Source organism: Artibeus jamaicensis, unplaced genomic scaffold, assembly GCF_021234435.1.
Source record: "Artibeus jamaicensis isolate MK-2021 breed Jamaican fruit bat unplaced genomic scaffold, CSHL_Jam_final contig_311, whole genome shotgun sequence".
NCBI classification, from domain to species: domain Eukaryota; kingdom Metazoa; phylum Chordata; class Mammalia; order Chiroptera; family Phyllostomidae; genus Artibeus; species Artibeus jamaicensis.
Genome location: NW_026521717.1, coordinates 12,819,807 through 12,845,263, shown reverse-complemented (window position 1 = coordinate 12,845,263; position 25,457 = coordinate 12,819,807). Strand labels below are relative to the sequence as shown.

The window sequence follows — 25,457 nt, the reverse complement described above, 5'->3', positions numbered from 1 at the left end:
AAGTCTATTTCCTTTTCCAGATTGGGGAAATTCTCCTTTATTATTTGTTCAAATAAGTTTTCCACTGGTGGCTGTGCTTTTCCCCTTCTGGTACCCCTATAATTCAGATGTTGGAGCGTTTAAAGATGTCCTGGAGGTTCCTAAGACTCTCCTCATTTCTTTGAATTCTTGCTCCTTGACTCTTTTCTGTTTGGCCATTATTTGCTTTCTTCTGGTCCACTCCATTGATTTGAGTCCCAGTTTCCTTTTCATTGCTATTGGTGTCCTGTGCAATTCCATTCATTTCAATTAGTTTTGCCTTCATATATTTGTCTAATTTGTCGGTATAATCAACCAGTTCTGTGAGGATCCTGATGACCAGTGTTTAAAACTGTGTGTCTGAGAGTTTTGCTATTTCTTCATCGCTTAGATCTATGGGCTCTGGGGCTTTGAGATCTTCTTGAGCCATTTTTGGTCTGTTTGCACCCTTTAAGTGTGAGGAGCGGAGCCTTGGACTCCCAGGTCCCTGGGTTGTGACGCTGTATGTGGGGGCGTGGTCAGAACAGGTAAATGGCCACCCCCTCTGCTGTTTCTCACAGCTGGGTGAGGATCAGGGCATTAGGTGGTTCACCTAGGCCGGGCCACTCAGAGTCGCTGGGTTATGACACTGTATGTGGAGGTGGGGTCAGAGCAGGGAAATGGCGGCGCCTTCCACTGCCGCTTGCCGCGGGGACCCGCCCGGCCCTGGTCCAACCGCCCACTCCCTCACCTGTCTGCCCATGCACAAATGTGCGACCACAGTCAACACGCAGCATCGCTCCCCTGCTGTCTCCCCCGCGGTCGCTCGCCTGGTGGCTCACTGGGTCGCTCACTAGGTCCAACCCTGCGCCTGGATTCTGCGTGCGTATGGATTCCGCACGCCTGAGTCCATCCGACCGACTTTTTTTGTGCAACCCCGCTTCACCAGCTGCTGGTTTCACCCCTTACCGGTCAGGCTGAAGAATTTGTTGTTAACGGACTTCCAAAAAGTTCAATTTTCCGTGTTCTGGCTGTGTTTTCTGTTGCTAATATTTAGTTGTCTCTAAACTTGGTTGTGTGAGAAGGTACGGCACATCCACCTATGCCTCCATCTTGGCGGAAGTCCCTACATGCAGTATTTTGTTATCTGCAAATATTGACAGTTTTACATCTTTCTTTGCAATTGGATTTCTTTCATTTCTTCTTGTCTAATTGCTTTGGCTAGACTTGCAGCGTCATGTTCAATAAGACTGGTGAAAGCAGACATTTCTGTCTTGTTCCACCAGGAAAAACACTTTTAATTTTTCTCATTGGGTATGATGTTGGCTATGGGTTTGCCATTTTTGGTCTTTATTATGTTGAGGTATGTTCCCTCTAACCCACTTTGTTGCAATTTTATATCATAAATGGGTCCTGGATTTTGTCAAATGCTCTCCCACATTTATTGATATGATCATATGATTTTTATATTTTATTTAGTTAATGTGGTGTATCATGTTAACTGATTTCTGCATATTGTATCAAACTTATATCCCAAGAATAAATCCCACTTAATCATGGTGTATGATATTTTTAATGTATTGCTGAAGTTGGTTTGCTAACATTTTGTTGAGGATTTTTGCATGCATGTTCATGAGGGATATTGGGCTATAATTTTCCTTTTTCTGTAGTGTCCTTATCTGGTTTTGAAATTTAGATAGTACTGGTGTCCCAAAATAAGCTTGGGAGTGTTTCATTCTCCTGATATTTTTAGAATAGTTTAAGTCACTTATCTTTCCTTTGTAAGATGATTAACAAACTGATTCTATTTAAACTGTGGAAAACAAATGAAACCATTAAATGTTTATATTTAAAGCAAATACTTTAATAGAGGTAGCAGAGTCTTCTGTAGGCTACATGCCCTGACCCTAGTCTATAAATGCTCCTTCTGACTTTCCAACACAACTTCCAAACTCTGCCTCTGCACATTCTTTTTAAAGCATCCATTCCAAACTCACTAGGTATTTCTATTATGGTCTTGTTATAATTGCAGTATATCTAGTAGAACTGGAAATATTTTTTTTGTTTATTGAGAAGGAGCAAAAGGGGAAATATAGAAAACATTTTTATTTGTTACTCCTTTAGGGAGAGATATTAGAGAAAAACAGTGACATATATTAAAATAATATCTTTTAATTTGACATTATTTTAATGGTGAGCACTTAGGGCAAAAGTATGTGCTTTCTTTTTATTTTATCCCTGTGTACAACATCCTGGATAGAACTAGTGTGACTGATAATATTATTTATTTACATGTGGAACAAATAAATATACCTACAAGTTATATGTTGCTTAGGGACTTTAAGTTCAGACAAACACTTACAATATTGGTTCTCAAAAACTAGGTCAGTTTATTTAATTTGTATCTCCTTTCTCCTTCTGAACAAAATTTATGGTGGGGGTCTGATAACTCCTTTTCTATACTTCCATATATGTACATGCTTAAGATGTAGTAAAAACTTACAAATGAAGACTTACAGCATCACCCATCAAAATTGCATGTTTCTTCCCTCTAGTTTCCTTTGTTTTTTTTATATTCCATGTTGACAAAAAGATAAGGACCAGCAAGGAATGGTCTTGGGGAGGGAATGGAAGGCTTTGAACACTAGTACCCACAGACAAATACACAAAAAACTTGTGCTGTATACATTAAAATTATTTTCCCTTTTAGATCTTGAACTTGCCTGAATTGATTGATGACTGCAAGTATAAAATTAACCACCTTTGGGTACAGAACAGAAAAGAGCTTATTAAAATACTATCTGAATGGTAAGCTTGGAACTACTATTTGTACATTTATGAGTTATGTCATTAGCATTTCTCTGATGTTTTGTGTGTTCTTCGCTTATTTAGATCAAGTTGAAATTATTTTCCATTTCAGAAAATTGATTTGTAGGAACTAGTTTTAATACTAATTGCCTTCTTTATTTGAATGCATTGAAAGCTTTATATGTCTTTTTAAGTCTTGAGACTTAACAATTGTATAAATAAGAAAGTTGGAGTGTATTGATTGTGGCATGTTATTTAGGGTTAGGATGTCATAAATACCAACAACAACAGAACATGTATAAAGGACACATGTACAAAGCCAAAGGGGGATAGAATCAAGGGTGGGATGTAGGGGTAGTTGAAGTGGGGGGAAGTTGTGGGAGGAAAATGGAGAAAATTGTACTTTAACAACAATAAAAATAATTTTTTTACCATTCTTGTCTTAAACACTGTACATAACTGATCTGTTTTAACCCTTACAATATTAAACCTCTTTTTAACCTTACAATCATCCTGTGAGTTAAGTTTTATTATTCCCTTTTTAGCAACAGATAAGGAAACTGAGAAAACCAGAGTTAAGTTGGGTGTGTTGACATTTTTGAGCCCCTTCTGTGAATTTTGTCATGATGTTTTAAAAATGCCAGATTGAATTATGGGCCACAAAGGATTAATGTAAATCAGAGTATTTGATTTCCAAATTATTCCATTCACATCAGGTTATGATCTGTTGAAACCTGTACCAATAAGTTTGACTCAGAAGAAAAGTAGTAATTCTTTGTTATTAAAATCAGTTTCCCTTATTTATTTCTACATCTCTAAATATATAAATTTACTTTGTGGTTTTTGTAGTTCTAGATACATGCTTGAGCATTCTTCAGTATGGAACATTGGCTCACATTATGCCAGTAAATTAGATATTGTTGTTCAAGTACCATATCTTGTTCTTTGAAAAGGTACTTGTGTTTCTATGTATTAGATATCAAAGTTCTTAGAACAAAAATTCTGCTAATGTAATTTTTATTTTTGTTTTCTTTATATTTGGGGCTCTGACGTGAGTCAACATTCATTATTTATTTGCTCTCTCCTGGATTTTAAGCACTTCTGAACGCTGCCTATATCCCCTTCATGAGCCAAATGTTCTTCAGTCAGTGGGAGCTCTGTGTGTGGGACTGATATGCAGAGAATAAGGAAATGAGAATTGGGCTCCCTTCTCCTGGTCATTAGTTATATATAACTCTGATTCTACTGCAAAGCCTTAGAGCCCTCAATCATTAACCTTTCTGTACATGAGAATTGGCCATTTATTTATGCCTTTTGCCTCTTTGCCTTGTAAGCAGTTTCTAATTCATTTAATTCATTGATATGACTTTTTGCTTTCACACCATGGTTACCAAGCTTCAATAATAGACTCTTGTAAGAACCTTATAAAACCTCTTTGATAGCTAAATAAATCATATCCATTCTATGAGAAGAGTGGATCCAATAAAAATACAAAAGCTAGGCTGTTACAAGTGTCATTTTATTATTCAGTTGCCAGTACTTTCATAACTTCAAGAACCTCAAAGTTAAGTTATTGGTTTCCTAAGTCCTAAAACTTTTATTCCTTGCTAATTTCTATTGTTGAATTGTGCCGTGAAAGGACTTTTAGCAGCAGCTGTAAGAGATTAACTCTGTTTTCTCTCTTTGGGGTGAATTAAATAATTTTACCTTCTTTTTCCTACTCTTATATACACAGAAGGGGAATTTCAGCATTTTGCAACACATAAAATTATTATATCTTTATTTACACTACAGAATAAGGAATCAAAACAAGAGACTAGTGAGTAACCTTAAGAGAGGAAATTTGATAGAGGTCACATCATCATGTTCTACTCAAACCATAGAAAGAGACTTTATTGCTCAAAGAACAAGTTTCATGCTCTCTTGTGCTAGTATGTTGACATTTTTTGGTGTTCTCTAGTGGTATGCAGTTCTTCAGTCTCTTCCAGATTGTGTCTCCTCTCCCATGTGGTGAATCAAACAGTAATGACCTGTGAAGATTAGGATATGATTCATTCCCATTTATAACCTTGTCATTTGTTTTTCTGAACTCATTAGTTCATTTCTGAACTCACTGAGTTCATTAGTACTGTCTGCTGCTCAGCTTTTAGAAGTCTGTGATTATTTTAAAGTCTACCATTTTATGATTATTTTTCTAATAGAGAAATCTCTGGATTTCTACTAATTATAGCATTAAATCTGGTCTTTTTAGTCAGATATCATGGTCCACATCCTAACATGACCTTTACTTTCCCTCTTTCCTCAAGGTAAGGTGCCTACTCTAGCCACACTCCCATTAGGTTTCTTTTGTACTCTCTCTGAAGTGCTTCCCAGACTTACCATTATTTAGAAACAGTCATGAAATTATCCCCAAATATCTCTATTAGGGTTTCCACTCAGCTGACATTACCTTCAGGAAAGGTGTCTCTTTGTGCCTTGCATCAGACTATCAGTTATCAAACATAAACAGAATCCACGGGAATTGTTTCAGGGGATAATATTGTTAAAGGTATGCTCTACACTTTGTTCCTTTCATTTCACAGCAATCTCTAAACTTATGAATCACAGACACATTAGCTCCCAACCACAAAAAGGAGGTAGGTTTAAAGGAAGGAGAAAAACCAGCATTTACTTGATGCCAAGTGCTTCCCAGAAAAGTACTACTAGTTTTCCCACTTTAAAGATAAGATTCTGAAGTGTAGGGAGGTTAGTCTCAAAGTTAGATCTGTAGTGAATAGTTAGTTAAAAATGGGATTCAAAAAACAGTACCTTTTTTACATATCATATTGTCTCCATGAAGTAGTAAATGAAACAATGGAACTTGGTGAAAAATAATTTAGGGAAGAGGAATGAGAAGTACCAGAAGTTGGGTATCAAGCTGGCTATTACATTTCAACTTGTCAGGGCCTCTCTGTTAAAGTAACATTTGTTAAGAGTTTTGAGGGAGATGAGATACGGAGACTAGCAGAAATCTTGGAGGAGCTTTCTAGGCAGCAGGTACATGGTTGGGAGTTTAAAGAGTAGCAAAGAGGATATTATGCCTGGAGCTCAGTGATCAAGGAAAAAAGTGGAGGTAGGTGGGTCCAGAGACAAAGTGACAGAGGTGGCAGGCAAATCATATTGCAAAAATTATGACATTTATGAAAAAGTAGTTTCTTAAACTTGTGAAATAAAGGAATTACTTTTGGCTGTACAATCAGTTTGCTTATCACCATGTTATATGTTAAATCCTCTGAACTTACTCATCTTATAACTGAAAGTTTTCTCTTTTAAAGATGTTATTTATTTATTTTGAGAGAGAGGGGAAGGAAGGGAGAACAAGAGGGGAGAAACATTGAGGTGTGAAACATCAGTCGGTTACCTCTTGCATGTGTCCCAAATGGGGACCAAACCCGCCACCAAGGCATGTGCCCTGACAGAGAATCAAACTACCTTTGGCTTTGCAGGATGACACTCAACCAACTGAGCCATGCTGGCCAGGGTTGTAACTGGAAGTTTTTACATTTTGACACCTTTACTCATTTCTTCTACCCTAAAGAGATGTTCTTTAAGGGAATACTATACCTGGTAGAGTTCAGTCTTCCAGCAACTTAGAGATAGCAAAACCTCCTTCTTCACCTGGGGACTTGTGGGACTCAAGAGTTTCAGTGGAATATGCTTCTCATTCATTCATTCTCTCACTCACTTATTAACAATTATTTACTGAACATCTACTATGTGCCAGTGACTTTTTGAGCATTAGGAATAGAGCATTAAAAATAATAAAGACAAATGCCTTCCCTACTGACTTTTCTTAGAGTAACCCTTGCAAGACTTTCTAGAAAACTTTTAAAAAATAATTTTAAGAATTCTTTCCTAAAAATATTTTTTGTGATGTCTAAGTAATTAGCTTTCCATATTTAAAAAAGGAATTTATTTATTTAGCCCTGGCTGGTGTAGCTCAGTGGATTGAGCGTGGGCCTGCAAACCAGACAATCGTGGTTCAATTCCCAGTCAGGGCACATGCCTGGGTTGCAGACCAGTTCCCTGCAGGCCAGTTCCCAGCAGGGGATGCACGAGGAGCAACCATACATTGATGTTTCTCTCCCTCTATCTTTCCCTTCCCCTCTAAAGATAAATAAAATATAAAAAAATTATTTATTTAATATTATGGAGAATAGAAGGGAGAAAGAAAATAGGTGGAGAAACATCAATGTGTGAGAGAAACATTGATGGGTTGCCTCTTAGCCTGCACCCCAGGCCTTTTTCCCTGACTGGGATTTGAACCAGTGACCCCTTGGTTTATAGGCCAGTACTCATTCATGGAGCCACACCAGCTAGGGGATTTCCCATAGTTTTTATACAACTTTTTAAATTTTGCTTTATAAAAGTATTACAATTACAGGCTGCCTGTTAATAATTTATTGTCTTTTTTTGAACATGTTAATGTACATGCTACAATTTTGTTCACTGTGATTTCCCAATTATTTTTATACTAAAAGGATTATCTTGGTAACAATAGCTGCATTACCATGTGAGTATGTCATGATTTTGCCTGTTGTCTGCTATTAAACATTACATTATAAATACTTTTCTTTAATACTTACTTCTTGGCCTACATTTTTATTTTATAAAGTTGCTAAAATATGTGAAAATGTACAGGGAGTTGTGAGAGTGAATTTGAACTGCAGATAGCTTTTAAAACCAAATTCTAGGAATGAGGGACTCAGTGTTTATTTTTTTAAAAGTCTTAGCCCTGATAGTGACCAGAGGGGAGAAGGAAGGGAAGTTAAGGAGAAAAAGGGGGAGGGATATGGAGGAACAAATAGGAAGGACACAGGGACGAGAACTAAGGGGGGTGGAAATGGGAGGGAGGTGGGGAGCAAGGGGTGGGGGAGGCTGGGATGGGAAAAATAGACAAAAAACTGTACTTGAAAAATAACTAAATAAAATTTTTAAAAAAGAATAAAATAATAAAAAAAAAGTCTTAGCCCATTTACCCAATTTGACATTCAAAACTAAAAACAGAAGCATTAAAGATTTTTATAAAACATACTCTCATAAATATACCTAAAATTTCCCATTCCTGTTTCAAACTCATTTTAAAGCATTTTTTCTGAATCAGTGTAGATTAATTTCTTGAGTAATTTTCCAAGATTATTTCCCTGTCCACAGCAAGCAGTCATTTAAATTTTTTATCTCAATAAATTTATTATCTCTTTGAGATTATGATCTGTATTTCCTTTTTTTTGCTGTTTCAACAAATTTAAAGTTTTCTTCTTTTTAAAGTATATTTTATTGATTATGCTATTATAGTTGTCCCATTTTTTTTCTCTCCTTTTTCCCCTACCACCCTGTACCTCCTCCCTCCAGCATTACATCACCGGTAGTTCTTGTTCATGGGTAATACATATAAGTTCTTTGGCTTCTCCATTTTTTATACTATTCTTAACCTCCCCCTTTCTATTTTGTGCCTACCAGTTGTGGGGGCAACTTTGCCCTCAAGTTCCCCCATCTGCCACATATGAAAGTAAACACTACCAAGGCATGATCTGCTTGTTGGGGAGAGGTGGCCAGTTTCTCAGAGGAAAAGGCCTTGAGCCCCTTCCTCCAGGAGCTTTTATTGGGTTGTAATACATAGGAATGCAGGGCAGCAAGGATCAAACAGTAGATAATAATTCAAAGAAATCTGAGGGCTTAATCTCAGTCAGTGTCTGTCAGGAAAGGGGGTTTGCAGAAACTTTGGGAGACATACTTACCTCCTGCTAGAACCCTTAACATATGAATGAAAGCACTGTTAGCAAAGCAGGTTTCACAGGATTTTTAAGAATTCTTTTTTATGCCAGATTTATACCCAAATACTGCTCTAGCAAGGCAAGGAGTTGCCCTCCCTTCCCATCATGTTTTCAGGCTTAAGAGGATTAGAGTCAGGAAGTGCTTCTTTCAGAGGACAGGGGTACTCGGGCTATGTCACACAGCTGGGGGGCAAGGGTCTATTGTTCCCTCTTTGTTGCAGCCCCTCCCCCGCCGAGTCCTTCCATGATGGCCTCCTAAGTGATCAAGTTTGGCTTAGGTTCCCCCTCTCTCTGTGAGGAGTCTTACCCATCATTGACTTACAACCATGCTTTGGGGTCAGGGAGGGGAAACTGAAGCATTAGTCACTACCAGAGACAAGCTTTGTCTCCTGTGGCTCGTATTCCAGAGATCGCTCACTCATCCTTGGGGGGGGGGGGTAGTTACAATTCCTGAAACCAGGCAGAGGGATCCCCAACAACCAATTACACTTAAAATGACAACAAACTCACAACTGTCAACAACTGAACCTAAAAAACAAAAGCTAAGCAAATAATTAGAACAGGAATAGAATCACAGAAATGGAGATCATATGGAGTGTTGTCAGTGGGGAGTACAAAGGGGAGAATAAGGGGAAAAGGTACAGTCATTTAAATTTTTGAGAATCACACGATTCCTGTGGGGTTCTCCAATGAAATTCATAGACTCTTTTGAATGTACTCGGTACAAATGTCAGTCACTTATTTCACTTTTCTGTTACTCTTTTAATACTTTTTAAAACATTTAGAAAATATTTTACTTATTTATTTTTAAATGGGGAGGAAGGGAGGGAGAATGAGAAGAAGCATCAATCTGTGTATGCCTCTCAGGTCCACACTCTACTGTGGACCTGGCTTTCAACACAGGCATGTGCCCTGATTGGGAATCAAAGCAGCCACCCTTTGGTTTAGCAGGTGGTACTCGATCCACTGAACCACATTAGTGGGGAGACTTTTCTTTTATTCTTGCTAAATACAGTTTGAGGCTACTCTCTGGGGGCAGTTAGCTTCATTCAGAGGAAGGCAGCTGCATATTTTTATTATCAGCTGAGCTTTCCTTTCACAGCCAGCACAGGCATAATTCTCCTCAAGTGCTGTCATGTATTACTATTCCCCATCCCTGCAGTGAGCTAGTTTTGTTTGTTTGATTGTTTTGTTTATTTAATTTAAAGGTGACTTTCCTCTTGAGTTTGCCATTTTGTCCACAGTGTTGCAGAAAGACTGTTTAGCCAGCAGCTGATCTTGAAAACTGGACAAAGCTAAAGTATGTTAAAAGTTCCCAGCTAAAACACAGAAGAGAGAATAGAGGCTAATCCAAATCCTGTTAAATCAAACCCCTTCTTTGTAATGCTGAGGAGCAACAAACTTCTGAACCTCAGCTACTCATGTAGTGAATCAGCTTTTTTTGCAATAGTTAGAATCTCAAGAGAGATATGAATACCACGAAGCTAAAGAGAAGGATAAAGGTGATGTACTAGTACTTGGGGGGAAATAATAGGAAAATCTGAAATGAGGATGGAGGAAAAGAGAAATGATGGAGGAAATAGGTAAACAATTTACTTTATTTCTTCCTCTTTCTTTCTCTCAACATTATTGGCCACTGGCTCTGGGCCCTGGTACTTCAGATACAGAGATAGAATATGAAGTTTGGGCTTTAAAAATATTTTATTCATTTATTTTTAGAGAGAGGGGAGGGGAGGGAGAAAGAGAGGGAGAGAAACATCAGTGTGTTGTTGCCTCTTGTGTACCCCCAACCAGGGGCCTGGCCTGCAACCTAGGCATGTTCCCTGACTGAGAATCCAACTAGTGACCCTTTGGTCACAGGTGTGGCACTGAGCCACACCAGCCAGAGCTGAAGTTTCAGCTTTTGAAGAGATTTAACTAGGTAATAAACAAGGAAAACAGTAATTTACGTAGTGTATGCAGTGTGGGCTCAACATAGGCCCAGGATGCCAGAGTGCAGGAAAGGGGCAACTATCTCAATCTGGGGAAGGCTTACTGAAGATGGTGCCACACGAGATGAGTCTTGAATGACAAATAGAATTAGGTAGATGAAGAAAACACATAGCTCCAAAGAGGAAATAGCAAACTCTGTAATTTTATGGGGAAGGGAAAACAATCGTAGGAAAAGAAAAAAGTATCTTGGAAGATGACAATTTTTAAATTGCTTTTTGAAAAGTGCTACACATTAAGAAAGTCTATGTCAATATAGTCCTAGTGAAGGCATTTCTAAAAAGTTCACAAATAAAACTAACAGCATTAGATAAATATACTTTTTCAAGTACTGTGGCAATTTCTTTAGTAACATAATTACTTTTAGTTCTGAATGACCTGATTTTTCTTAAATTAAGTTTCTAAAATATAGTTGAGTATTTACCTATTTTGAATATTTACTATATTATGTAAAATTACATGCCTTCGTTCAGGATTTTCTAAACAGATGTACTAAACAAATATTTTTTAATTGATTCAAGGGTTTATTAAATAACTGGCTAAAGGGAAAAGAAGGACAATCTCTCAATGTCAGGTCAAAATTTTAAAAAGTAGAGCAGTGGTAGCTAAAAATGAAAAGTTGGTCTAAACTAAACTAGAAGACCTGCCCTCTGTTATGATCACCGAATTTGAAAAGCCTAAATTTGACCAGAGTCTTCCATTGACTAACTCTGTGGTCTTGAGCAAGTTCTCCGATTTCTCTGAGCCTTAGGTTCTCATATATGTGATATACATTCCAATACCTACATCATAGTGAGAATTAAAAACAGAACAGACATAAAAACAGCACAATACTCAGCATATAATGAGACTTTCAATCTTCAAGAATCATAAATTGAAGTTCCTGAATTTTTATTATTAAACTTCTATATCATTTTTTTATTCACAAATCCCATATCTTTAAGGGATTTCTTCCTTTAAAACTGCAATTCTTGAAATAACTTTCACAATTTTGATTCATAAAGTTCTATATAACTGCCAGTCCAATCCTGATTAGGATGATATAGCTTAGCATTATTATACTGATTTGATTTCATTATTCTAGCAAAAGTAAAACATGTCATTCTAGTAGGCCTGTATGGTTTTGGCCCTGCTTTAAAAAAAATTTAAATAGCTCGCAAAACTTGGGAATACATTTAACTTTGTACAGCACTCTTAATAAAGGCTAGTAATACTGCTTTTTTTTTTTAATTAAAAATTGACCTTGATAGCTCATATGCTATTCTTTTTCAGGAAACACTTGTTCTTAGTGTTGGCAATGAATGTGGAACTTGTGAACATTCCACTTAATTTATTTTATGCATTCGTGGTTGAATTCTCATAAGGAATGAAACCCTTTTGTGTGTTTCTTAGTTGCTCTGCTTTGTAAACAAACAGCCTCTGAAAAGCTTCAGTCTATGCCTTTGAACAAATACATTTGTGATCAAAATACATTTATGATCATTTTTTGGTTACATTTTTCAAAGCTTTCATGAGCATCTTCTGCTTTCCTGAAAGCTGTTGACTTATTTTTCTGTTAAATAATATCTATAATATATTTATTTTTAGTAAAAATTAAAACTACTTCATATTGAATTTCTAATAGCTATCCATCTCTTTCACCTTCTCATTTTCCCCTTTCTTAAATCTCCACTTCAGTCCTACTTCCTGCCTCCTTTCTCTGGCCACATCTTCCTGAACTTTATCTTGTTTTTCACAAATTGAATTGTTTTAAAATAAATAAAAGGTGGATAATATTATTAACTTCCTAGTTGGGTTTTACTTACTTGCAGGAAGTCTTCATTGAACAAGTGGTTTGCTGAGAGAACAGGGAAGATTTAATCAGTGGCCATCTTTATTATATAACTTAGAAGGTCTGGAAGGAAGCTTTAATCCATGCAGTGTGACTCTACCTTACAAATAGTGTGCTAATTTTAGAAATTCTTTATTTATAGATTTTCTTTGGCTTAAAAGTTTGTCCACTCTAAGCTTAAAGAGCACAGGAAGAGTTAAAGCATGAACTCTTATTCCTTAGTGTAAATTAAATTTCCCAGATGTTTTCCTTAGACTAGGTTTTCATGTGGAGAAGGTAGAGAAATCATCAAAGCTTTGTTTGCCTAAGGTGCATGAAGAGCAGAAGACCCCAGAAATTAGTTCCCCTCGCTGACACTCCTAATAGGGCTGGGAGGCTATGAAACTCTCATGTAATTAATTCCTCTCCTCTCTAAACCTGGTAACAATGGACTTTCCCATGTCTACATGTTTTTAATATACACAGAGAAACTTAATTTTTTCCCCTCTGAAACTTTTTTGTAGGACTAATAGTCTCTTTTCCATATGATCACATTGAAAATCTCTTCTGCCAGCCTTGTTCCCCTCCGACTTCAGTTAATATCTTATGAGGTAGCATTTCATACACACACACACACACACACACACACACACATATGTACACACATACACATAAACCTACATATTTAGTTTATTGGAACCTCCCCCAACCTTTATAATGCTTTGAGTCATATCACTGTAGGTTCATATGGCATAAACTACAGAGGGCTGATTTGGATAAATTGATCTGATGTTTGGTGAGGCTTACATTTGTTTTCTTATGCATTCCATGGCATAATGTTTATATTTTATGTGGTACATTTTCTGAATGTTGGTTGTTTGTAGATAGATTTAAGTGGATATGTGTTGGTACTTTAAAATCAGCCTGGAGGGAAACAGAATGAAATACAGCCTTGGAATGCATCCTTTTGGCTTACAAAATGCAAAGGGAACCATTGCAACTCCAAACAAGTTCTTCCTGACCAAGGCTTTTTCCATCCTGTTAAGAGAATTTTTTTTGTGACTGAGATTCAAATGATGTCTTTAAGTGAATCAGGATGAAATGGAATGTCATCCCACTCCTCCCTCCATTTTTTCCAGGAGGGCTATAAAGTATTCCACACTGCCTTTTAGTAGAAAGAATTAGGTAGTAGTGGTATATATTTGTGTGTGGGGGAGGGATAGGGGGGAAGGAATGATGGTGGTGGGTGGGAGTACAGTAAATTTATTCCTGGGATAAAAATTTAATTTTCTTGTTTATCTATTGAAAATTAATATATATATATATTTTAGATCTATAGAATTCTAGAGTTGTAAACACTTTGTGAGCTGGATAGAACTTTGGATATCATTGAACTTAACCCCTTCCTAAGTGTAAGAACTTAGAATATAACAGCATCATGGCAGACCCTTTGCAGTTTTGTGGGTGTCTTCACAAAACCAGATCCAATGGCCTTCCTATTGGGATGGAAGAGGTACAGCTCCCCAGACTTGTCTGGGGAGCTTTTGCTTTTAGTTTTGCTTTTGATTTTTAAATTGAATAGATAATTTGGAGTTTGATTCATTCCCTGTGACTCTGGTTCACACCTCAGACTCCTAAACTCGTTCCTGCCCTGCCTTGTTTCCTGCCTACCTTTGGCTCAGACTAAGTTCTATTTGGCAACTGCTTTGCCCCTTCTTGGATTCTATTCTTACCTCTTTTTAGCTTTGGTATTCAAGCATAGTCTTTCCTTAGGTCTTGATCTTACATCAACTGATGTTTCTAGTAAGAGTTGACTCACCTCTCTTCCAGTGCTGAAAGCTGATATCCCTGCTAAATATTGATTTCCACCAGCTGTCCATTATCCTAAAACATTCTATAGTGACCAGCTTCTCTTGAACATTCTCAAGAGAAGACAGTCCACAGTAATTTTGGCAAGCTACTCACTACTTACAGTGTCAGACTGGATCTACCTTAGTTCTACTTTAACATGTTTTTTTCAGTATCACATTGGTAAGGCTCCAAGTGGAATCACCTGATTATCAATGCCTTTTCTATGGTACTTACAGAATAATTACCTATTTTTATTTTTAAAAACATTTTATTTATCTTTAGAGGGGAAGGGAAGGAGAGAGGGAGAGAAATATGAATGTATGGTTGCCTCTCATGTGTCCCCTGCTGGGAACTGGCCTGCAACCCAGACATGTGCCCTGATGGCAAATTGAACTGTGATACTTATTTTCATTTTTATAACTATAAATTTTATGTTTCAAACAATCCTGGTGAGGAAAAAGGAATCAGTGAACATTCTGCCCTCCACTCTGCACTTATATATACACATGCACACACACCATTTAATCATTCAGTTTATAAATTTACATTTTTCTTTCTTAATGGTTTTTCTTTCCTCCATTGTGAATTGTTTTTATTCTCTCATTTGCTAACTGTGGAATAAGAAAAATGCAGACATTGGAATGTCTGAGTTTATTTAAGTCTCAGAACTCTATTCAATTTAATGAAGAGAAACAAAACAGAAAAAGAATGCTATCCAGGATGTTTCTGGCTTTGGGATTGGCCCTTTTTGGTGGTAGCCATTAATAGATATGTACTGTATTTGAAAAATAAGAGTAATTGATGGTTCTAAGCTTTTTTAAAACATCAAAACATAGAAATAAATTCTGAAATAAATTTAGAACTATCTGAAGTGAGAGAGAAATTGTGAGAAACATTGTTTTATAATAATTTAACATACCATTTTAAAAATAGATTAAGAGAAGAGCACGTATTTAGTAAATTTAATGAAGAAGTAGTAGTAGCATACCCTGCTAATAGAGATCAATATTCTTTTCTAGTGTCTGGATCATGTACAAGCACAGATTACAGATTCAATCAGAAAGAATACTTTAGTAAGCAATCCAATTTAAAAAATGGGCAAAAGACCTGAACAGATACTTCTCCAGGGAGGACATACAGAGGACCCAGAGACATATGAAAAGATGCTCAGCATCACCAGCCATCAGAGAGATGCCAATTAAAACCACAATGGGATACTACTTCATACTGGTCAGAGTGGTCATCATAACCAAATAAACAAACACCAAGTGCTGGCTAGGTGGTGGAGAAAAGGGAATCCCAGTACACTGTTGGAGGGAATGCAGACTGGTGCAGCCACTGTGGAAAACAATATGGAATTTCCTCAAAAAACTGAAAATGGAACTGCCTTTATACCTGGCAATTCACTTCTTGGACTATACCTTAAGAATCCTGAAACACCAATTCAAAAGAACCTGTGCACCCCAATGTTCATATCAGCATGATTTATAATAGCCAAGTGTTGAAAGCAACCTAAGTGCCTATCAGTAAATGAGTGGATCAAACAACTATAGTACATATACACAATGGAATACTATGCAACAGAAAGAAAGAAGGAGCTTCTATCCTTCATGACAACATGGATGAATCTGGAGAGCATTATGCTAAGTGAAATAAGCCAGGCAGTGAAAGACAAATACCATATGATCTCAGTTATAAGTGGAACCTAGTGAACAAAACAAAGAAGCAAGCAAAATATAACCAGAGACTTTGAAATGAAGGACAACTGACAGTACCAGAGGGAATGAGGGAGAGGGAAAATGGGGAAAATAGGGGGAGGGTCATTAAGGAACATGTATAAAGGACACATAGACAAAGCCAAAGGTGGTAGGATCTCAAGTGGTAGGTGGGCATGGGTGAGGTGACAGGAGTTGATGCAGACACTGGCCAGCAGTGTCCATGGCGTTATGGATGAGACAAGACAAATTCACATGGACTACGAAGTCCTGTGGAGGAAAAGGGATGTCTTGGCCACTCTTCCAAGGGGAGAGCATCCCAGAGTGGTCTGGCCACTCTTTCAAAAGGAGAGCATGCTGACTTTTGCTTTGACAGGCTTTTATTGGCTTTCTAATAGCATACATCAAAGAAGGTTTTCATTCATTATACTTAGGTTTGCTTTACGTAATTACTTTTTACAGATAGCATGGAAGGGATGTTACTGATTACTTCTTACAGATTAATAAGGAAAAAATTTTGCAAACTCAAGGGAATGATGAGTAATTGGTCTTGTTACACTTCAGTCTGTGGGAGAATTAGCACAGACTTTAGGGATTTACTTTAAAGATATGCAGTAAATATTTGCTGCCTCAACTCACGGCTAAGGAGATTTAGCAAGGGCAAGTCACAAAGCAGCCTAGTTATATTGCAGGCCTGATTTCCCATGGGAGAACTGATCCATGGGTTTGGCTCCTGCATGCCACAATGTGCCTATTCAATTTTTCAGTAGGGCTGAGCTACAATCGCCATTCCACATAGATTGGTTCCCTACAGGGAATGGAGAGGGGAAAATGGAGACAACTGTACTTAAAAAACAATAAAAAATAAAATGTATAAATAAATAGAAAGATGAACTACAATGGAATATTCCAGAAATTAAGAACTAATTTAAATATACAGGCATATGTATAACTATAAAACATAGTTTTGTAAGCAAAAAAAAATTTATGAAAATTTTAAAACCTCAAGTTCACTATTGTAGTACAGCATACTGTCCTAAAATTTAATCCTTTAAAATGGATCGGGAACCTTGTTTCTTGCAGGAATAGATAGCAAATAATTTAGGCTTTGTTGACTATATTGTCTCCATCACAGCTTTTAACTCTACCATTGGAGCAAGATAACAACCATAGGCAATATTTAAGGGAGTGAGTGTGACTGTGTTCCAGTAGAACTTTATTTATGGACACTGAAATTTGAATTTTTCAGTTTACATGTCTTACGAGTTACTATTCTTTTGATTTTTGTCAACCATTTAAAGTGAAAAAATAATTTTTATCTCAAGGGTTCTACAAAAATGGAGTAAATGTGGCCCATGTTTTGAAACAAGATTTATTATTTTTCATATTTTTAAGGGTTTGCTTAGTGGTACTGCTGGATTTTGGGGAACATGATTTATATAGATGTTTTCAGTTCACTAGTTTGGAAAGTCCAGAATGGCTTCAATTACATGTTTGGTTGATGCTGGTTCTTGGCTACATGGAGTAACTTGGTTCTCTTTCTTGTCATTTTTTATTCTTCAAGCTAGAGAGGCCCTCTTCCATGGTGGGCTTTTAACACCATGTTCAAAGGCAAAGGCAGAAGCTATAAGGCCTCTTGATCTCTAGGCTCTGAACTTGCACAATGTCTCTTCCATCATATTAGGCAGATTGAGTCACAAGGCAGCCTAGATTCAAACTGAAGTCAAATAGTTTTTGTTTAGAGAATTTCTTACAACCTTAACATACTAATGTGTGTTATTTATCCCTATGGACAAATTAGTTAGCAGTGATTTCTAAGCTTATATGACTAGGAAACTTTCTTTTTACTTCCTATTCTACTATCCCCAACTTCTATTAACATATCAAGGGATTCTAGTGTGCCTTGGGACACAGTTTGAAAAATTAGTGTATATAATTTCATATAATTTAGGAAAATAGATACTAAAATGTTATCAAATAGAATAGATTATTGTAATATATAAATATATATTATATACACATATTTATAATGCAAGATAGCTACTGCCATTAAGCAGAGCTTATCCCAGGCACTAAAGTTATACGAAACCTAGCAGTTGAATTTGCATAGCAGTTCAGAATTTTACTGTTATCTTTCATTAGGGTTATGTAGTGCTTAGACTGGAATGGATTATTTTAATACCAGAACAAAATGTCTATAGATTTTTACATAAGAGAGATTGGAAAGGCTAGGAGATCTTCACAGATTTTTTTCTAGGATTTAGAAAATAATAAGTCCAGAGAGTAGGATGGAAGTTAGGAGAGAGAATAAAGTTGATCTCTATATGCACACTAATAAGTTCAGGTTGTTCACTAAAGTGATTACATTTGTTAGACTTAAGAAAGGATGTTCTAAAAGTGATACTACATATTATATTAAAAGAATAATACTTTCAAGAAACATTTATAACTAATAGAGTTAAGCATGTGACTAAATAAAAAAATCAATGTTCAGAAAACAGTACTTATATAATCCAAAAATGTAATGGAGAGATTCCATATGTGGTTAACAGCAGCAACATCAAATACAAAATACCTGAGGACAGTGGGAACAATATATATATATAGGATCTATATGAAAGAGCTATAAAAATTTCTTGTCTAGGTAGACTAAATATTGTAAAGATACCATTTTTTCTCATTAATATTTTTACAAAAAATTAAATACTATTTCAACAAAGTCATTTTTGAAAATCAACAAATCTTAAATTTTTTCTTCAAGAATAAATAGGTTAAATAAAAATTTTAAAGTGTTGGGAATAACAATCCTACTATACACAAGAACACAAGAACAACTATACATAAGAACAACTCCAATGTTAAAGCACCATAAATAAACTGAAAAAAATTACAAAGTGTGGAACATATTCCTAACAAGAACTACAGATAATGGTAGTTATTTTACAAAGAGAACATCATACTTATCAGGAAAAACCTACAATACCTCAGTAAAATAGCTTGAAGGAATAATTTTTTATAAACTGGAATCCTAATATCAAATTAATGTTTCAAAAAGTTTTTGGTCTTACTAGTAATTCCGTATATGCAAATAAAAGTGGCTCGCATTTTCTTTCTTCATTTTGTTATTTATATTCTCTTTTTAATTATTTATTTTTAAGACATAAATAATAACTACTATTGCCTAATGCATAGTAAGACAGATTCATGCTGTGCTGGAGAGAAAGCAATTAATTGGACAATAGGTATATAGAGCCTTCAAGTTCTATTCTAAGTAACTCAGTAATTCTATTTCAAAATATTCACCCTTTGTTTGAATTAACAGAAAGATATTTGTAGAGTTGTTTACAATAATTAAGTAACACAAATATCCTCATAAATATCTTTGATTGAATTAACAGAAAGATATTTGTAGAGTTGTTTACAATAATTAAGTAACACAAAACACATTAACATCTATCACTAGGGAAATGAATAAACACTTATTTTGAATTAATCTATAACAATGGAGGTAAAAGTATACATTGGAATAAAGCCAGTCTCTTCAATATGCAATGCTGGCAAAACTGGACAGATATGAATGAAAAATGAAATCGAACCACTTATATTGCATTCAAAAATAAACTCAAAATGAATTAAAAACTTAAATATTAGAACTGACACTAGAAACACTCTGGAAGGAGATGTAGGCAGTAAATGCTTTGACATTAACTTTGCAATATCTTTTTTGGCTACACCTTTCCAAACAAGGGAAACAAAAGGAAAACAAACAAATGGGACTATATCAAACTATATAAAAAGCTTTTATACATCAAAGGAAACAATCAATAAAATGAAAAAAAAACCTACTGAGAGAATGTACATGCCAATGATATATTTAATAATGGGTTAATATCCAAAACAAGTAAAAAACTCATACAATTTAACACCAAAAACAAACAATTTAATTATAAAATGGGCAGAGGACTGGAATAGACATTTCTCCCAGGAGGACACACAGATCACCAAAAGATATATAAAAAGATACTCAATATCATCAGAAAAATGGAAATCAATACTCCAATGAAATATTGCTTTACACTTGTTAGAATGGCTGTCATCAATAAATCAAATTACAAATGTTGGTGAGAATGTGGAGAAAAGGGAATCCTTATGCACTGTTGGTGGGATTGTAAATTGGTTCAGCCATTATGGCCAACAGTATGGATAGTTCTCAAGAATTGAAAACAGTTATTACATGACCTAGCAATTCCACATCTAGGTATTTATTTGACAAAAACAAGATATATGCTTTTCTATGTTGACTGCCACATTACTAGTAGTAGCCAAGATATAGAAGCAACCTAGATATTTATGAAGATATATAAAAAGAATGAAATATTGCCATCTGTAACAACATGGATGGATCTAGAAGGCATTATGCTAAGTAAAATAAGTCAGACAGATACATAGAATGTGCTAATGGTTGCCATATGGGAGGGGATAGAGGATGAGAATAAAAAATACTTATCTAGAAACACTGTACATCCATTAAAATTAAAGTTATTGATACTTTTTTATAGGAAGGAGAATGCTTATTATGTAATAATATTTAAAAATTCAAAATTATAAATTATATTAACAACAACAAAAAAGAAAGGCACCAGAGGAGGAGCTAAATATTAACTGTTGTGTCTGGATAGAATTATAACCAAGATTTGTTTAGCCATTGTTATATTTCTGTATTCTACATTTTCTAATATGAACATCTTAGTTATTAATAAATTAAAAAATAACCTTGTGGTACACACTTATATTTCCTAGAGCAAATAACATGATTCCAAAAATAACCAAAAAGCAAAAAAATATCCTGTGCTCTTATCTAGTTGGTAAACATAGCTGGAATTTTATTATAAGCCTTTGGTCATTGAGGGCCAAGAACAGCACAGAATGTAGAGATAAAAATAAAGAGAAGAGGTTAATGCTATTTAAAGAAATGCTTCCTGTTATTACTGTATGCATCTGACTTATTTTTCTAACTTTTATGTTACTCTGGATAAGTAGCTAAATTTTTATGATAATCTTCTATACATGTAACTTGTTTTCAGTTATAGTTTTCTCCTTTATAAATTCATTGAGAAAGCTGTATATTTTCCTTGCTTTGACTAATGGAAAGGAAAGTGTAAACTTGGTTAGGAGGGGAAAAGACCATGTCTTTTGTTTGTGTGGTATAAAACTTTTCATTTTTCTGTGGGAGACAGAATGTTTTGATGAAACATAGTCCACCAGTGAATTTTGTGTTCCGTAAGTAGCAGAATCCACTAACAATTTATGTGTGCTTTTTATGGTTGTTGACTGCATTGTTCAACAAAATTTATGTACTTATTCTAGCAGTAACTATATGAAATATGTTAAAGAACAAGTATGTGCACAAAGAACTTACACGACTCCACTCTAAGAAGACAACCAACCCAATTAAAAAATGGGAAAAGGACTTGAACAGACACCTCCAAGGAGGACATACAGAACATCCAGAAACACATGAAGAGATGCTCAATATTGTTAGCTATCAGAGAGATGCAAATTAAAACCACAATGAGATAACACTTTACACCAGTCAGGATGGCTATCATAAACAAAGCAACAAACAACAAATGTTGGAGAGGTTGTGGGGAAAAGGGGTCCTTAGTCCACTGTTGGTGGGATTACAGACTGGTACAACCATTATGGAAAACAGTATGGAATTTTCTAAGAAAAATAAAAATTGACCTGCCTTTGACCCAGCAATTCCACTGCTGGGATTATATCCTAAGAATCCTAAAACATCAATATCAAAGAACCTATGCACCACAATGTTCACAGCAGCACAATTTACAATAGCCAAGAGTTGGAAGCAACCTAGGTGCCCATCAGTAAACGAATGGATCAAAAAACTGTGGTACATATACACAATGGAATTCTATGCTGCAGAGAGAAAGAAGGAGCTACTACCTTTTGCAACAACCTGGATGGAACTGGAAAGCATTATGCTGAGTGAAATAGGCCAGGTTCTGAAAGACAAATACCATATGATCTCACCTTTAACAGGAAGCTAAACAACAAAACAAACAAGCAAGAAGAAAAAAAAAACAAAGACACTGAAATAGAGAACAAGGGGACAGTGACCAGCAGGGAGAAGGAAGGGAAGTTAAGGGGAAAAAGGGGGAGGGATTTGGAGGAACAAATAGGAAGGACACATGGACAAGAACTAAGGGGGGCGGAAATGGGAGGGAGGTGGGGAGCAAGGGGCGGGGGAGGCTGGGATGGGAAAAATAGACAAAAAAACTGTACTTAAAAAATAACTAAATAAAAAAGTAATAACTAAATAAAATTAATTATAAAAAAAACAAGTATGTGCAAAGGCTGTACATTTGAAAAATGTCAGTATTGCATGTCAGTTGGTTACCTTATATTTTCTAAATAAATCAGTTTATTTATGCAACAATAGCAATTGAATGTGACATTTAATTATTATTAAAATGATATTGTTTCAGTGTAATAAAATAACTAAAAAGTAATGTTGCATTTAGGATACTTTCTTAAATAGCTTTGTTTTTCCTATTCCTAAGGTGTTTCTAAGTCTGAAGTTTTCATCTCTAAGTCTGAATTGCTCATCTCTAAGATAACATCACCTTGGCATTACTGAATTATCAATAGCATTTTTTATCACCTCCTAAAAATACTCCTGGAATTAGAAGAGTATGACTGTGATCTACAAACACAGTAACAAATGGAGGCAAGATTTAACTAAGGACATGAAATGGTTCTCAAGTTTGCCAGCCTAGTTTGATTTATATTTCAAACTGCCAATAACTCCCTTTGAACGTGTCAAAAAAAGAAAATGCATTAAGGAACTTGGCCCTTTCAGAAATATTCTTGAGAATGAATCACTTTTGTAATTTGGTGTTGGGGATCCACAGGGTTGGGATGATGAGGTTAGGCAAAGTCCTAAATTTTACTCACCTTACAATAATTAAATTTTAAATTCCTGTCTCGTATTCCTCTTTCATTATTTTGCCATTTTTCTTCCTATTCTTTCTTTTTTATTTTTAAGTATTTTATTGATTATGCTATTACAGTTTTCCCAGTTTTTTTCTCCCTTTATCCCCCCTCCTCTCTATCCCTACAACCCTCCAGGATCCCCTGCCTTAGTTCATGTCCATGGATTATACAATTAAGTTATTTGAGTCCTCTGTTTCCTGTATGATTTTTATCTCTCCTTGTCTATTTTATACCTATTAATTTTGCTTCTTCTACCCTGTACTTCTTTCTCCCCTAATTCCTCCCTTCCCACCCCCCCCACTGAAATTCCTCCATATGATGTCCATTTCTCTGATTCTGTTCCTGTTCTAGTTGTTTGCTTAGTTTTTATTTTCATTGTTTTTCTTTTAGGTTCATTTGTTGATAGTTGTGAGTTTCTTGTCATTTTACTGTTCATAGTTTTGATTTTCTTTTTCTTAGATAAGTCCCTATAACATTTCATATTATAATGGCTTGGTGATGATGAACTCCTTTAACTTGATCTTATCTGGGAAGCACTTTCTGCCCTTCTATTCTAAATTATAGCTTTGCTAGATAGAGTAATCTTGGATATAGGTCCTTGCCTTTCATGACTTCAAATACTTCTTTTCAGCCCCTTCTTGCCTGCAAGATTTCTTTTGGGAAATCAGCTGATAGCCTAATGTTCACTCCTTTGTAGGTAAATGTATCCTTTCCCCTTGCTCCTTTTAGGATTTTCTCTTTATCTTTAATCTTGCATAACTTAATGACAATGTGCCTTGATGTGTGCTTCCTTGGGTCTAACTTCTTTGGTACTCTCTGGGCTTCCTGGACTTCCTGGAAGTCTATTTCCTTTGCCAGATTGGGGAAGTTTTCTTTCATTATTTGTTCAAATAAGTTTTCAATTTCTTGCTGTTGTTCATCTTCTGGCACCCCTATAATTTGGATATTGGAGTGTTTCAGCTTGTCCCAGAGATTCGTAAGGCTCTCTTCCCTTTTTTAAATTTTTATTTCTTCATTCTTTTCCTGTTGGATGTTTATTTTTTCCTTTTGTTGCAAATTGTTGGTTTGAGTCCTAGTTTTTTTTTCTGTCACTGTTGGTTCCCTGAATATTTTGCTTTATTTCATTTTGGGTGTCTTTTATTTGTTTTTTTTTCTTCATTTTTTGACCAAGCTCAATCAGATCTGTGAGCATTTTGATTATCATGGCTTTAAATTCTCCATCAGATAGGTTGACAATGTCCTCATTGCTTAGTTCTCTTTCTGAGGTTATGCTCTGTTCATTTGGGCCATATTTCTTCGTCTCAGTGCACCTGATAAGTTTTAATGGGGAAGGGCCTTAGATATTCACCTGGGCATGACAACCCTCTTTGCTGAGCTGTAGTGCTGCTGGTGGGGGATGAGCCAGAAAGGAAATAATGCAGCTCCCCTGCTTGTCCTTAGCACACTTCCCATCTGCCTCTTGTGTGAGACTGGGAGTTTCTCCCAATGTAGCAACCACCATATTAACTCTGTTTCCCCTTAAGTCAACCCGGCCTGTGCTGTTTGCTGCAGCTAGCCCGCCCCCAAGATCCACTGCCTTACTGGTTTGCTTGTTCTGATTGATTTTTTCTTTAATTCCTTGGTTGTTGGAGTTCCACACAGTTTTATTTTCTGGTGCTTCTGGTTGTTTATTGATTTCAGATTGGTTGTTATCCTTCTTTTGGTTGTGTGAGGAAGCGAAGGGTTTCTACCTATACCTCCATCTTCGCCAGAACTTCCCTTCCCTTTCTTTCTCAGTTACTAATGGGCTTGACTGGTAGCCTGGAAGAAAATCATGTTAGCCTCCTTTATTTTCCCCCAAGTTATGCTGTAGTTTAGCCATAACATAAAATCATCAAATATCATCAAAGAATGTATAATTAATGCTAGAGCGCTCCATGGTATGCTTAATGATAAATTACTTAAATTATTTTTTTCTTAATCCTCACCTGAGAATATGTTTATTGATTTTAGAACCAGAAGAAGAGGGGTGGAGGACAGAGAGAGAGAAACATATGTGAGAGACACATTGATTGATTGTCTCTCATGTGCACAACAACTGGGAATTAAACCTGCAACCTTTTGGTGTATGGGTCAACACTCTAATCTAAAGCTTCCCAGCCAGGAAAAATTAATAAAATTAATTTTTTTTAATTTAATTATTTTTCAACTACAGTATTCTGTCTTTTACTCCCATCTCAGCCCACCAACCCTCCCGTGCCCCCCACATTCCTCCCATTGCCACCCCCCTTAGTTGTTGTCCATGTGTCCTTTATACTAGTTCCTATAAATGCTTCCCCTTTTTCCCTTAAATTCCCTCCTCTCTCCCCTCTGGTCACTATCTCACTGTTCTCTATTTCAGTGTCATTGTTTTTACTTTGCTTGCTTGTTTGTTTTGTTGTTTAGCTTCCTGTTAAAGGTGAGATCATATGGTATTTG

At 35.9% G+C, this 25,457-nt stretch overlaps 1 protein-coding gene across 1 annotated transcript in view; it reads left to right on the top strand.

Annotated features, from left to right (window-relative positions):
- Positions 1-25,457, top strand: part of SUGCT (succinyl-CoA:glutarate-CoA transferase) — a 1,120,941-nt gene that overhangs the window by 435,907 nt on the left and 659,577 nt on the right. The window contains 1 exon segment of the mRNA XM_053662950.1: positions 2,708-2,805. Within this exon segment, the coding sequence (XP_053518925.1) occupies positions 2,708-2,805 (98 nt within the window).